Source organism: Mya arenaria, chromosome 3, assembly GCF_026914265.1.
Source record: "Mya arenaria isolate MELC-2E11 chromosome 3, ASM2691426v1".
NCBI lineage: Eukaryota > Metazoa > Mollusca > Bivalvia > Myida > Myidae > Mya > Mya arenaria.
In genome coordinates this window covers 5,295,543-5,311,730 of record NC_069124.1, presented here as the reverse complement: position 1 = coordinate 5,311,730, position 16,188 = coordinate 5,295,543, and the positions used below count along the sequence as shown (strand labels likewise).

General features: G+C 36.1%; 1 protein-coding gene across 6 annotated transcripts in view; it reads right to left on the bottom strand.

Moving 5' to 3' along the window:
• Positions 1 to 16,188, bottom strand: part of LOC128227137 (probable phospholipid-transporting ATPase IA) — a 68,041-nt gene that overhangs the window by 26,399 nt on the left and 25,454 nt on the right. For all 6 annotated transcript variants that reach the window (XM_052937374.1, XM_052937371.1, XM_052937375.1 and 3 more), the window contains 18 exons: positions 14,882 to 14,996; positions 12,244 to 12,313; positions 11,334 to 11,461; positions 10,767 to 10,837; positions 9,059 to 9,156; positions 8,351 to 8,459; positions 6,488 to 6,615; positions 6,101 to 6,178; positions 5,377 to 5,465; positions 4,431 to 4,497; positions 4,093 to 4,201; positions 3,748 to 3,830; positions 3,058 to 3,107; positions 2,587 to 2,656; positions 1,509 to 1,733; positions 1,216 to 1,263; positions 682 to 772; positions 108 to 172 (listed from right to left, as the gene is read on the bottom strand). In XM_052937374.1, the coding sequence (XP_052793334.1) occupies positions 108 to 172; positions 682 to 772; positions 1,216 to 1,263; positions 1,509 to 1,733; positions 2,587 to 2,656; positions 3,058 to 3,107; positions 3,748 to 3,830; positions 4,093 to 4,201; positions 4,431 to 4,497; positions 5,377 to 5,465; positions 6,101 to 6,178; positions 6,488 to 6,615; positions 8,351 to 8,459; positions 9,059 to 9,156; positions 10,767 to 10,837; positions 11,334 to 11,461; positions 12,244 to 12,313; positions 14,882 to 14,996 (1,694 nt within the window). The remainder of the gene's footprint in view (positions 1 to 107; positions 173 to 681; positions 773 to 1,215; positions 1,264 to 1,508; positions 1,734 to 2,586; positions 2,657 to 3,057; positions 3,108 to 3,747; positions 3,831 to 4,092; positions 4,202 to 4,430; positions 4,498 to 5,376; positions 5,466 to 6,100; positions 6,179 to 6,487; positions 6,616 to 8,350; positions 8,460 to 9,058; positions 9,157 to 10,766; positions 10,838 to 11,333; positions 11,462 to 12,243; positions 12,314 to 14,881; positions 14,997 to 16,188) is intronic.

Here is a 16,188-nt window from a genome sequence, read left to right as displayed (position 1 = left end):
TTACAAGGACTTGCAACTGGTTGTAATTTACAATTAATTCTTTTGTTTTTTTAACATGTACATGTAATATAATGTCATGGAGCAGGCATTATAAACGCTGCACTTACATCTAGACTGTGTTCATTGATGATCAGTAACGGCATCCCTTCTTTGAGCAGTTTACAAGAATAACCTGCAAGGAGAAATGACTCTTATCATATCTAAATTTCCATACAGCTCGTGATCTCTAAAAAACGAAAACATAATTTAACAAACAGAACTAGAGTACAGTGGAATACTGTTTAACAAAACAACATCTATTTGAAATAGTTTTGAAAGTACTATGAATGTAATGATAACATTAAACATTATGTTCATTACATGGGTCTGAGGCTTGCAATGACCTTGATCTTGAACCTAGAGACTTGAGTCTTGGGATTGACACACCTTATGGTTGTCACTTCTGCCAAATAATTTCAACAGACTGGATAAATACAAGGTTTACAATACACTTAAACATTTTCAGTAAACTTAACAGAGTTAGGCACTGTTTTAAAAGTTATGATTGGCTTTGGTTAAAGAAGATTTCAGTCAGACAATTGTACTGCAGTTTTATTCCTTCAGGTTAAATACTTGCAAATTTCAAATTACAAATTCCTACATCAGATGTAACTTTCAGATTATTTTGTTCCGACTACCTACCAATGTTGACGGCCGTTTCCTGTTTATCCCCTGTCAGGACCCAGATCTTTATGTCAGCCTTGGCTAGACTTGCTATCGTCTCAGGAACTCCCTGGGAACAAAATGACACTTCAAGGTCACTGAATGGTCAATTTATATACAATATATTACATGGATATCCTTCAGTTCACTTAGAGACAAAAAAGCCTTCCAATTATTCTGATTTATCTGTTTCAATTTGATAGTGGAGATGAAATAAATTTAATTATACAATAACGATGTGTTTTCAGTCAAGCAAAGGACATAACTCTATAATTAGAAATTGATTGTAGACTGTATAGATTGGACTTACTAGCAAGTTACTGCACATGTGAACCATGTTGAATACTACGCCAGACAACAACCTAGCCAACAAAACCAAGGCTATGACAATAACTCAACTTTTATTTCTTTGCAAAACAGACCAGGTAAAAAGGACTACTATTCTACTATTCTGCCGCCTATATTCAACATCAACTTCTCTCATTCTTTTCGACATACTGCTAGTGTATTTACCTCTTGTAGTTTATCTTCTATAGCTGTAGCACCAATTAGATTAAGGTTCTGAAATACAAAAGTGAAAGACATTCAGCCACATGTATTGAATTACAAGGCATGTAATATGATACGTGCCAGGAAACTGTCAACTTTCATTATGAAAAATATTTTTTAACCATTACTGTACTTTCAGAGAGATCTAAAAAAAAAAATAAGTACATCTTAGTTAAAAACATATCTTTGTGTAACACATCGAGAAAAATTCCAAACTCCTACATGTATTTTTAAAACAATCACAGTCGTATCTATACCCTTTCTATAAGCTCAGCGGCTTCATCCAACTTCTTGTCCCTGTTCTGTAACGAGGTGCTCGCCTTGTAGTAGGTGTGTTTCCACTCATCATAAAAGTCTTCATTCACATCGGCAGTTGCGAGACACAGTGTGCGGAGACCAAGGGTGGCAAACTGTTCTAGATGTTTGATCGTAATCTCGCTGTGGCGCTGACTCCCTTCTAGTCTCTCATATATCACATTGTCCTGAAAGTGTTCAAGGGGAATTTAGGTATTAATTATCAAAAATAGAGTGGCAAACTGCTGTAAAATCCTTTATGCATTTTAGGGTCCCTCTCGTCGTTAATTAATTTAAAAGACTCAGTGCCCATGTTCTCTAACATCTTCAGTCTAAGTTTGTGACTCCCAGGAAATAACTGCAAATCTTGATTTATTGCAAAAAGAGCAGTGTTGGTACTGATTATTGTTATATGTTACAACTTATAATTATGTTTGACAGTTATTAATACATCTTTTGTAGAAAAAAATATATTTCTTAACACCTAAAAAAAGGCTTATCTCATTGTGAAACTCAGACTGGAAACAACAGAGAATACGGACCCCTGACAATACAAATGCTTTTTTCACTGTCACGAAAAAAAAACACAATCTAGCTGGAGACCGAACACAAAATGCCTGTCTCTTCTTGTTTTTTTGTTGGAAATGGGGCATAACTGGACAACTATCAGTCCTAGTTATGGGCATTGCAATGTATGTGAATAGCAACTTTGGCAACATGAGTAGCTTACATTTGAATATCATGAACAGGTTTTGAGTTACAGCCAACATCTTTTGTTTTTGGTAAAAAAGGGATATTACTCCACCATTATTAAAGTCAGAGTCATGGGCTTTTCTATACAAGCATGCATTGTCAATGGCAACATGTGAACCAAGTTTCCTTTGAATATATAAACAGTTTTTGAGCTATGGCAAAGATTAAAGCTTTGCACAATGACACAATGCTATCACAATACATTTTTTCTATGAATCATAGTAAATTTTTGACACATTAACATATTGCTTCAAGTCTTAGCTTATAACTTAAAAAGACATGACTTACAGCTCCTTTACAGTACAGTTTGATTTTTCCATCTGGCATCCTCACGACCACCGACATACGTTTACGATCACTGAAATACATCAATCATTTTTCTTAGTTAGTTTAAATTTCATTGTATAACTATTGTGAAGAAAGTTATATTAACCATCAAACACATTTTTGTAGTATTATGTTGGGCAAGAGGGTGGTATTGGATTTAACTTGTCCAGCTTGGCAACCCCCAACCAAACTCATATACACACAGGTCAGGAATTAATGCCTTGTTGAAAAGAGTGTGAACTTGACACTGTGCTTACCCGACAACCAAATTCTTAATGTTGTAATTATGGTTTAGTTTTCTTTAAATACAAAGCTGTATGTACTTTTTCAACATTAAGTTCAACATAACTGGACTTTGTGGCAACCTTTAGCACTATATCACATTTACAAAGCGATTAAACTATACAAAATGTGAACATGAAAGATACAAACCTTGTAAATTCCAATACATTCAGTACTTCATATCTTTCTTCTTTTCCAAACTGAAAAAACAAGCATAATACAAATTAAGTCAAAGGAGTTGCTGGACAGATGTACAAACACAATAAAGAGAGGATTTGCATCAGGTAATTTTGAAATCATCCATTATCATTTGTGTGTAAAAGAACAAACACAAAATGTTTGGAAGGGATATCAGAGAATATTACTTTTGTAGGATTTTGCTTAGGTAACACGCAGGAAAAGCAGTTGGTAGTGGACATACCTTTTATTGTTGAATTTTGGTGAGATGGACTTTTGTGCCAGCTAATTTGAAATAATTCCATGCCTATATATTATACAGAAAAAGAATATTTAACCTCTGACCTGTCAGTAAGACCTTAATCTTAAAGCTGGGTAGCTGGAACATATGCTCTGTATGTTGTCTTATTTGGTATCTGACCTTTGACTCCTAAGTGTGACCTAGACTTTGAAGGTAGCTGGCTGAAACATGCACTCTGCACATCTACTTGATGTGGTGAACATTTCTGTCAATTTATTTTAAAACCCTTCCATCTGTTGAGGAGTTATATGGAGCAACACAAAACAGAGGACAAAGTAGCAAATACCTGCTTCCCAAATATTATCATCTCCACAATCGCTAATTCTTTTCTAACAAGACAAATGGAAGAAAATGTAACCTACCACATCAACGGTGACAGCATCCGGTGTACGAGTAGAGAACACAAACCCCAACTGTTTCGCCCCCTTCACCAAAGCTCCCTCGTCTGTAAAAAATGGTTTTGACTCAGGCTTTTGTTATCAATATGTTTTAACTGATTTTTTTTCATGAAATCATTATAAAGACAGATCACTGACTATCCTTTTGTTATAAATATGTCTTAACTGATTTTTTTTCCTGAATACCTCATTAAGATCGATCACTGTATATCCTTTCACTGAAATGTGTAAAAAATCTGGTTTAATTAAACAACTAATGCATCACAAACAATTTTACACCTGAAAGACAGAATATAGAAGATGTTATACCTGGTGATGAGGCCTGGTAGTTGATGGTGTTGTCTGGATTTCTCTCCGGGACAACAGTGTGACATACTGCCAGTAACGTGAGAAACTCTCTAATCTCCGTGGCTGTGGTCTGAATATGTAGAAAGATAATACATGTAGGTTATTTTGGCTAGATTTAGACACACCACCACTAGTGAAATCAGCAACCCAGGATAAACAGCTCATTTATTAGAATAAAAGAAGACCAATACACATCTTAATGACATTAATCTCATTTTAAATCTCAAATGTTTCAGATTTTTTTTTACTTTTTCAAAGAAACTGTGTATGATGCTATGATTTCCATGGGTTATACTTACATGCTGTTGTTTGAGATTCATAATGAGACTGTCATCATTAAACTGCCCCTCACTCTCCTCATTATTCCTGCAAGTAGGAATGATAAAACAGTGAATTAAGATTTATCATTTGGGGGAATGCTGTGGGTTTACTCCATGAGTAGGCCTGATGCTACTCATGGGCCTACCCCCACCCATAGTGAGCCCTTGAACACTTGTTGTAACTCCATGATAGGCCTGATGCTACTCATGGGCCTACCCCACCCATAGTGAGACCTTGAACACTTGTTGTAACTCCATGATAGGCCTGATGCTACTCATGGGCCTACCCCACCCATAGTGAGCCCTTGAACACTTGTAGTAAGGTTTGGGCTAAAGCATTATGGAAGCATGTGTACTCTTTTGCCTTCATGGAATTAAATGCTTAAGATGATCAACAATTTCTTTTGTTTTGATTAAAAGTTTTGATTTGATAATAAATACATGCAAACATTACATTTTCAGCAGTTGAAACATTATATTAGTACAATTAAACACAATTCCGAACATTTTCTTTCAAATTTAAAATGTTCAAGTTCTTCACAGCCCAATATTATGGGTGGGTATATACATGTAGAACACAGACAAGAGGACCCTACTTAACCACTTACTAAAATATTTAACCCGAATCAGCTTATAAATGGTGACAATCTAACAAGTTGTTCAGATCATTTAAGTTACATGGAGGCAAACTCATTGCTATCATGGAATAAATTTCAATTTCTAGGTTTAAAATGAAGTAAAATAAGGCACTAAGTACTGACCATCACACATGTACATGTTTAACTGAAGCAATAAATAAATTCAGCAGTGATGAATAAAGCCAATTTCCTGAGAGACCAACGGACTTGCTAGGTGATAAATGAGTAGCATTATTTTATGGAGAGAAACCATGACAACTTGTGCTGATTAGGACAATGACACTTACCCATACATTATCCCTGCAACAGAACATTTCCTGAAGCTCATCATGTTTCTGGTCAGTGTTCCGGTCTTGTCGGAAAAGATGTACTTTATCTGAAATAGAGATGTGGAACAAATATGTATATTTCTGCGAGACAGGCGTAGATAACAAATGGATTTAATGTTTTCTGGAAGCAGTATTTCACTCCTATTTAAACTACCTATTTAAAGTATCCATTACTTAAGTATATATTATTTATTATTATATATATTTATTTCAGCATCAGTCATTGAGAATGACTACAATATCAAATTTAAAAATTTGCTTCAAATAATATGGTTTAGTTCTAGAGTTCTTATCAAATTTAAGTCAAATACATGTTCTCTCTATCTTGAACGTTCCATTGGTTTAAAATCTATCAATGATGTGCAAAACATTTTACTGTTGTTTTATAGATGGCAACTAGAACTCAAGTGCTTGATCGATCGTTTGGGTACTCGAATGTACTATTTGAGTACTTGCATAAAAAAGTATTCATTTAAATTTCACTAAAACCACATTATACAGACATACAGACGATGTAACAGTACTGTCACATTGCCAACAAGACACAATGTACTCTTATCACCGCCAGGTACATTATTGACCCTATAAATTTTACTGCTCATTGACAATCCTAGTTAATTTGTGGGACTTCATTGAACTATAAAACCACATGTTCCAGTAAACATGCAGCAACTTATCGTACCTGTCCTAGTTCCTCGTTCAGGTTGGATGTACGGGCCATGGCAGGGGTGTCCGTCTCCTCACAATACATGTCCATGTCCTGGTCATATCCAAAATCAAGTCAACAGAGCAACAGAACATAGAATTAATCATTGTTCTTAAATAAGTGGAAAACAAGTGGCTTCTTTTTTTAGATTGAAACTGGAGACTGATTGTGAAAAAGTTATTGGTAATATTTTTATGAAATGTTTTGCTAAACTTACACATTAGAAAGCATTAGCACAAAGCCTTGATAACTTTCAGTATAACCTGTAGACTGATTTCAATCAGGCCGTTTATAATACGATTGCATTAAATAGAACTTGAAAATGATCACAAAGCCATAAATAAGATGACTTCAATAACATACCCAGTTGATGAAGATGGCCTGGATGAACTTGACCATCTCCAGTGTGACTTGGAGACTGATGGGGATCAGATTGTTGAACAGGATGATGAACGTGAGGAAGTCATAGCCAAAGTTGCTTGCTGGTAAATCTGTACAGGAGTAATGTAACAAGTTAACATAATACAAGACTGATAATGATAGTCGGCACAATATACTTCAATAAAGAGAATCTGAAATTGCAGCGGAACTGAAGGTCCCAGGGGAAATCCACTGATCCAGCTTGGTGACACCAACCCCACTCGCTTGCCCTTATTCAATTGTATCAGATCCATTTGAGAACAAATCACAGTATCAAGACAAGACAGGGAAGAAATATCAGATGTTTTACTGAGGGCTTCATGTTTTTGAATATTCATGATTTTAATGTTACGGTCAAAGTAAATTTTATAAAAATGGAAATTATTTTTTTCATGTCAGTTTAGCGTCCTGAAGACAAAACCTCACTAATACGGTGAAAACACAAACATCAGGAAAAAGAGGGACCGAAAACATTTAAATCTACTTGTGCATATAAGTTGTAAATCATCTCTAGATAAAAGCAATGTCTAAAAAGGTCACCGAAGTTAATGGAAATGTGTCATGCTATGTCTACACAAATCTTCTTTGCCTACAAGATTGTTAACGCAAGAGAAAACTATAAAAACAAATGACATATTGAACAATTTGATGGAAGAGAATTCCATAGGAAAGTCTTATACAGATTTTGGAGGATCATTATCAAGCACAAATATGTCACAATGCTGCATAAAATCGACACTCTGAAAAATAGATTAATAAGTTTCCAATTTTGTAAGCAGAGAGTAGAAATACAGGAGATTTCTGCAATGTTATTAACAGTGTGATGCTTTATCTCCTTGTCTGATATGACAAGGAGCTGATCATTAGTCATTCTGTCTGGTTTGTCTTATTGAATTAATCACATTCAGCATCAGAATTAACTTGACGCTGAACTCCACTGATAACAAGAGCAGTCACAGACTGGTATAGACCACGCCGAATTAAGAACATTATCAACCTCACATTATGACAAAGGATAACACTGAAAATTAACAAAGGACAATTACTGAAAAAACTGCACCCATAGTTATGGTTTCTGTGCAGTGAACTTCTCCAAAATGAAAAATATCTGTATATGAAGTTTGAATACAATACCTCAAATGCTTTTCAAGTTATGCTGCCGACAAAACATAAGTATGAAAATTAACAAATGGCAAAAACTAAAAACAACTGCATCCAAAATTATGGCTCCTGTGCACTGCACTTCTCCTCAATGAGATCTATTTGTATATGACATTTAAAGTCAAACTAAGAGCATGTCCACTTTCATTTAAAACATTCTTTTCCTAAAGGAAATTGATAATTATCAAGGGCAGATGTTATCAGATTTAAGCCTCATATCAATAAATTGACATGACGCAGAGTCGTCCTTATTTGAATATTCAAAATCGTAATTCAATGAAATAATGTTAAAGCCCAGGGCAAACAAATGCCCAGAAGACATTGGATCAAAATATGCTTTTTTGTTAAACAAACTTATCAATTACAGAGGACCGATGTAGTTTACTTATAGCTGCATGTCAATAAGTCTTTGTAATAAAAAAGTGAGAGAACAAACATGTATAACAATCTTGTAATAAGAGACAAAACCTGGTAAAACTGTAAGTATTGTGCTTGTACATGTATCATTAAAACATATGTCCCAATATTTAGCCAATCATTGGATCATAATGATAAGAGACAATCTAATGCTTTGCACATTTTTGCTGTTTTTTTCCCTCTTATTCCTTACATACTTATATACACATTTAAAAAATAAAAGCGCACCTTCGTAACCAAGGTACCAGTGTGTCTTTTCATGGTCTGATGTCCAAATCTGATTGGCAACAGTACAGATGAGGGATAGAAGAAGAAGGATTCCAAACAGGAACAATATCTGTGAGGAAAACAAACAAAAAACACAAATTATCTCTCCGTAATTCTGCAATAGACTGATATTTATATATGTTATGGCAAAGTTGTTTCATAATAAGGATGACTATCAATGGCAATTCCCAAATACATTAATACACACGATATTTTGCACACAAAAAGTATTTGCACTGTCACAAAATGGATTTTGAAACAAAATTATTTGAAATTCCCAGTTGAGCAACTAGATTTATTCCAGCGAGAATTGCCTCCCTGTTGAGCAACTAGATTTATTCCAGCCTCAATTACCTTCCTGTTAAGCAACTAGATATATTCCAGCCAGAATTGCCTCCCTGTTGAGCAACTAGATATATTCCAGCCAGAATTACCTCCCTGTTGAGCAACTAGATATATTCCAGCCAGAATTGCCCCCCTGTTGAGCAACTAGATATATTCCAGCCAGAATTGCCCCCCTGTTGAGCAACTAGATATATTCCAGCCAGAATTACCTTTCTGTTGAGCAACTTGATTTATTCCAGTTGTAAGTGCAAATTAAATTAAGACTATTTCTCATGATGATGAGCTGATTTAACATAAACAGTTGTGATTTTAACACCAGCTCACCTGAAGGTTGGTGACTTTTTCAACTGTGGATCGTTTCAGAGGTGCCGAGGTGGAGTTCAACATCAGCTTGCTCTCATGGCCAGTGTACACAACAATACCTATACATAAAAAGACAAACAGTGAAGATTTACAAGTAATTATAACTGGTTACTTATATTATAGAACTTTAAAATATAATTTCATGGCTTGAACTCTTCAACATCAGTTTCTTGCCTTTGACATAAGATGTCTTTTATTCATCACTATTGTACCAATTGATTTTTATCTTTTACTTTCTATTATAGCATGTTTTAAACACAAGCCAAGTTTATTTTGTGTACAGTATTGCTAGATGGCATATATACAACATAAAGATAAACATAGGCTGTAGTTCTTTATGGGCATACACTTATTTTTATGCATGTTACTAATAATTCCTAACAAGACCGTCTTAAGACAGCGCGCTCGACTACGCCGCTTTGACTTAGAATACAATAACGATGTAATAATACCAAGTTTGGTCTCTTTATGTCAAACCTAACTAACATTATTCGATACATAAGGTGACTTTGATGCTGTTCTCCCACCAGCCCGCCCAAACAATGACCCAAGTCATTCAAATAACTTGATTTCCCATTATGAAAATGTGGTTAAGAATATACAAATATGCCTTTCAAAGGAAAAAAAATAAAATAATAATAATAATAATAATAATAAAAAAATTCAAGGGCCATAATTTGTATTTAGCCTTAAAACAGAGTTATGTTTCTTGTTGTAAGTTGGTCACAAATAATTTTGAATTTAATTAAGTGCATTTAATGAACGGTATAGAAGTTTTTTTATTAAAATCCCAACTTGCCCTTAACTTCTACTAGCCTAAACCTTTAACCTAAGTCAATCAGGGGCCATAACTTGTATTAAGGATATGGAGTTATGTAACCTCATTGGGTGATGGTCCTGAACAATTGTGTGAAGTATTAAGTCAATTGAATGAAGGGTATAGAAGTTATTAAACAATATCCCAACCTGCCCTAAAACTTTAACCTAAGTTCCATAGTCAATCAGGGGCCATAATTTGTATAAAAGATAATATGGAGTTATCTAACCTCATTATGTGATGGCTCTGAACATCTGTGTGAAGTATTAAGTCAATTGAATGAATGGTATTGGAGTTTTAAGTGAAAATCCCAACTTGCCCTAAAACTTTAACCTGCCCTAAAACTTTAACCTAAGTCAATCAGGGGCCATAACTTGTATTTAGGATACTATGGAGTTATGTAACCTCATTGTGTGATGGTTCTGAACAACTGTGTGAAGTATTAAGTCAATTGAACAAAGGATATAGAAGTTATTAATAAATATTCCAACTTGCCCTAAAACTTTAACCTAAGTTCCATAGTCAATCAGGGGCCATAATCTGTGTAAAGAATAATATGGAGTTATCTAACCTCATCATGTGATGGCCCTGAACAACTGTGTGAAGTATTAAGTCAATTGAATGTAGGGTATTGGACTTATAAGTGAAAATCCCAACTTGCCCTAAAACTTTAACCAGACGCCGAAGCCGACACCGACGCCGACGCTGGGGCCAGTAGTATAGCCCATCTATTCTTCGAATAGTCGAGCTAATAAACAATAATAATAATAATTTGCAACATTCATAGACAACCTGATTCGCCATGTTTTCTTTCTTCAAACACAAGAAATCCTATGGTAAGTCTTGACTTACCAAAGACCCAGTTTGTATTTCTCAACATAGCACCTCTCAACAACAGCTGGTCCGGCCCCAGTGGAATGGTCCTGAAATATCATGGAGTTTTGAAGCAATGGTAAGTTCTTCAGTCTGTTACAAGTTATCTTCAATATCCCCATTATGGGACAGAATATTGTTAAATCACTAGATAAATAATTGGGTCTTAATTGGTATTCTTAGTTTTTACTGAATAAAATTGAATTTTAAACATGATTGAATAAAACCTTCAAGGAGAAGAAAATAACACTCCAACAAAAAACAACAAATAGCAAACAGGAATTATATGGGTTATTATTTATATGACCTTGATATACAGTTCCATGCTGATCCAATATATATGGTACAGAATGGAATTTTGGCAAAGTTTGTAGAATTTGCCACGGTTGTGAGGTTGGGCATAGATCTGTGTTTTACATACATACATCAAATGTCCAACAATGTTATTTGCATAAAGAGATTTCTAACAATAACACATTGACAGAGCAAATGTGACCAACACCAATATGATTCTTATAAATTCAATGACAATGTTACAGCACTTACTGTCTGGATGAAGGTCGGATATTGCCAACAAAATCCAGTAGATGTCTATTTGGTGGCTCACATTCTATCAAGCCAATCAGGTCAGACAAATCTTCCTTCTTTAGTAGTTTGGCTGTCTGTGGTAGGCCCTGGAGGAAAAAAACATTGGGAGTGTATGAGAATGTGTCAAAATGAGTGAATATTGGTTCACAGAATGAAATAACACATGCAAAATGAACTCACTGAAGTCAACCATATGGTGAGTTTGAGGAGGTATAATGGTATACATGTCTGACCAACACTGAGAGGCTACATGTTGGATCTGGAACAAGTGCATTTTCCTGCATGGTTCATATTATGGTATATAGAGCAGGCCCCAATATCACAAAAAAAAAATTAAGTCAAATCTCACTCTCAGTCTCAACTTATTCTAAACCATAAGAGCATAGTATGAATCAAAACGTTGTATGTTTTTACTATTCTAAAAACACACTTTATCATAAAAAGTATTAATAAAAACCTTTTGTCAATATTTCGAAGACAACTAAATCTAGGGCAAATATATACTTTAGTTATTGTTCAAAAAAATAAATAAGTTACACCTCATTACATTTTAGGCTTCAGAATGATTTTTTTGGAATTATTCCCAAAGTTTTTAATTAACATGTTCTACGTGAGAATGCTCTTTTAAAAGGTGTATACAGATTCACAACTTTTATTCACTCTTGATGTTATGTGGTAAAATGAGTTAAGTCTGAGATTGAGATTTGACTGAAGTATTTTTGTGATATTGGGGCCAGTTCTGATATCTACCCAGGTAAAGTATTGAAGCATGATTGAGATAAGCTTAATAGCTGCCTTCGCATTAAAGTTTATGGCCTCCATGAAAATTGTAATTCCATGTTTTGTTGTAGAATTTCTCTCCTCCTACCTGTCGTATTTTGAGATTGGTTTCCCCATCTAGGTTTGATGTTTCTATATAGCACATGGCCTGAGGCTCACTGAAAAAAGAATTAACAAGAGATGTTTGTCAAACATTATGCCCCCCTGAGCGCCATGTTGTCAGGATTATATGGACAATTGAATGATATATGCATGGACCGAAATGACAGCTGATTTGTTGCCATTAAGGCAGTTTTCAGATTATGACCATTAAAGTGTGAGGATAGAGTGTGTTATGACCATGACCTTTGACTCTATGAACTCAAAATCCAGAGTCATCAGCTGGTCACCAGAAACCTAAATGTCAAGTTAGAGGGCCATGGGTGCAGGCATTGTCAAGATATCACACAGACAAGTTTTTTTCGTTCAAGGTCACTGTGACCTTGACCTTTGACCCAATGACCCCTTAAATCATAAGGGGTCATCTACAAGTCAGATGCAACTCCAAGTCAAGTTTGAAGGCCATGGGTTCAGGCATTGTTGAGTTATCACTCTGACAACCTTTTACCATTCAAGATCACTGTGACCTTGACCTTTGGCTCTATGAATCCTAAAATCAATAAGGGTGATCTACTGGTCAGGCTTAACATCCATGTCAAGTTTAATGATCATAGGTTCAGGCATTGTTGAGATATCAGTGGGAGAAGATTTGTTAACTTTTTTGCGTTAAAGGTTACTGTGACATTGACCTTGGCCTGATGACCCCCAAAGTCGATAGGGGTCATCTACTGGGCAGGCCCAACCTTCATGTCAAGTTAAATGACCATAGGTCCAGGAATTGTCGAGGTCGCTTTCAAGGTCACTGTGACCTTGACCTTTGACCCCTAAAATCAATAGGGGTCATCTACTGGTCAGGCCAAACCTCAATGTCAAGTTTGAGGGCCATGGGTGCAGGCATTGTTGAGTTATCACTCGGACAACCTTTTATCATTCAAGGTCACTGTGACCTTTACCTTTGGCCCAATGACCCCTAAAATCAATAGGGACCATCTTCTGGCCAGGTCCAACCTCCAAGTCAACCTTAAGGGCCATGGGTGCAGGCATTGTCGAGTTATCACTCGGATAACCTTTTACCATTCCAGGTCACTGTGACCTTGACCTTTAGCCCAATGACCCCTAATATCAATAGGGACCATCTTCTGGCCAGGCCCAACCTCCAAGTCAAGTTTGAGGGCCATGGGTGCAGGCATTGTCGAGTTATCACTCGGACAACCTTTTACCTTTCCAGGTCACTGTGAAATTGACCTTTGGCCAGATGACCCCCAAAAACCATAGGGGTCATCTCCTGATCAAGCCAATTATCCAAGTCAAGTTTGAGGGCCATGGGTGCAGGCATTGTCGAGTGATCACTCGGACAACCTTTTACCATTCAAGGTGACTGTGACCTTGACCTTTGGCCAGATGACCCCCAAAAACAAAAGGGGTCATGTACTGGTCAGGCCCAATTCCAAGTCAAGTTTGAGGGCCATGGGTGCAGGTATTGTCAAGGTATCACAAGGAAAACCTTTAACCATTCAAGGTGACTGTGACCTTGACCTTTGGCCCGATGACCCCCAAAAACAATAGGGGTCTTCTACTGGTCAGGCCCAACCTCCAATTCAATTATGAGGGCCATGGGTGCAGGCATTGTCAAATTATCACTCGGACAACCTTTTATCATTTAAGGTCACTGTGACCTTGACCTTTGGCCCGATGACCCCCAAAAACAATAGGGGTCATCTCCTGGTCAGGCCCAACCTCCAATTCAACTATAGGGCCATGGGTGCCGGCATTGTTGAGTTATCACTCGGACAACCTTTTACCATTCAAGGTCACTGTGAACTTGACCTTTGACCCGATGAGCCCCAAAAACAATAGGGGTCAGCTACTGGTCAGGCCAAACCTCCAAGTCAAGTTTGAGGGCCATGGGTGCAGGCATTGTCAAGTTATCACTCGGACGACCTTTTACCATTCAAGGTCACTGTGACCTTGACCTTTGGCCTGATGACCCCCCAAAACAATAGGGGTCATCTACTGGTCAGGCCCAACCTCCATGTCAAGTTTGAGGGCCATTGGTGCAGGCATTGTTGAGTTATCACTCGGACAAGCTTTAAAATTATTTTACCATTAAAGGTCACTGTGACCTTGACCTTTGACCCAATGACCCCCAAAATCAATAGGGGTCATCTACTGGTCAGGCCCAACCTTCATGTGAAGTTTGATGACCATACGTCCAGGAATTGTTGAGTTATCACTCGGACAAGCTTTGGTCTACCGAAGGACTGACGGACCGACATGCCTGTGCAAAGCAATATACCCCTCTTCTTCGATGGGGGGCATAAAAAGTCCTTGAAAACTGTGATATACATAAGTAAAACCATTAGATGTTGTTATTTTACAAATTAACCCATATCTAGCTGGGTTCTTTTTAGTACAAATAAACCCATCTCTTGCACAGTTCATATTCGACCAGACCAATAGGACTTATATCATACATCTGTATTGCCATTATAAACATGTCTACTTAGTTGTATGCAGTATTTTAAAATGTGTCAAAATCCAACATTGATAGTGCTTTGACATTATTCCAACGTAGATGAAATAGTACATTAAAAACCTTAATATTTATTATTTTGTTTTGGTTATACCTGGAAGATAGTAAGATGAGATCTGCAGGAAAGAACTGTCCACTGACAACCTTGACAATGTCCCCGACAACCACATCCTTCCACTTCAACAGCTGCCAGTAGCTATTACGTAACACTGCGGGAGAAAAAAAAGACCACTTAGTATGTTGATTTACATAAAGATGTATCTTTCAAGAACAGCCTGATGTCATTTTAAAACAGATTTAGATTCATACAGTGATATTCAGGAAGCACTAAAGTTTCATCATATTTCAATGTTTAAGATGTTTCTATGGAATGCATATAAACAATGGTTGAAGTGGCAGTGCTACAAGCAGGAATAATCTGCACAGTGCAAATATCTCCTATCATGGCAATGATATAGTATTTGCAAAAATATAACATCATTAATCCATACAATTCTTAGACTTCTTGCTGAGGAGGTATTGTATTTATATGTGTACACTATACAAAGGCAGAATACTTCATAGGATATATCTTAATCCTTGGGGGCAAAGCAAAGCGAATGGATAAATGTGATATACAAGTTTGTTGATGAAGTCTGCGGGCACAACTGCATTCCAATCAGCCAGCATATCCCAATGTAATAATCAAGGTTTTCTGAAGGACAGGGACATTCCTCCAAAAAGAATTAGTTGGTTGAAACCAAAGTCAAACTAGACCTGTTTTTTTACATTCATAAACACAAACACTTCTTTCAAAATTTTATTAATTCTGGCTTTAACCTTTCAACACCAATTATTTTCAGGCAATTTCTTTTGTAAAAGTAAGGAGACCTAACTTCATTGAACATTGGTCGATTGCAACTAAAGTCAAACTTGACCTGTATTTTATAATTCTTAACCCTAGTACCAACAAACCTTTTAATCCATAGTACTTGTCATAAGACATCAGCCAGACAATATTTTTAAGTTCCGTAAATCATTGAATGTAGGATACTAGCATATATAGGACGCAGGCAAAAAATGCATGAAAAACTGGAGACAAAATCTTTAAATCTCTAATATGGTATATAGAGAAATGTAAACAAACATATTACAGCTTGAAATGGACTCTGGTAAAAAACATCAAAAGCCTAATACTGTATATAAAACGCAGACATTTTATTTATAAGAATTTTTTGGGGAAAAAAGGTGCGTCTTATACTCAATTATTTACGGTCTGTAAATGCTTGAAAAGGGGATATAGGGGATATAACGTCGTAAAATAGTGTTTTGTACCAAAACAGAATATGACCTCTTTTGTATAGTGTTAAACATGTGTATCAAAAATTATTTAAATCAAACAGTTTTCAAGAATTGTTGTTC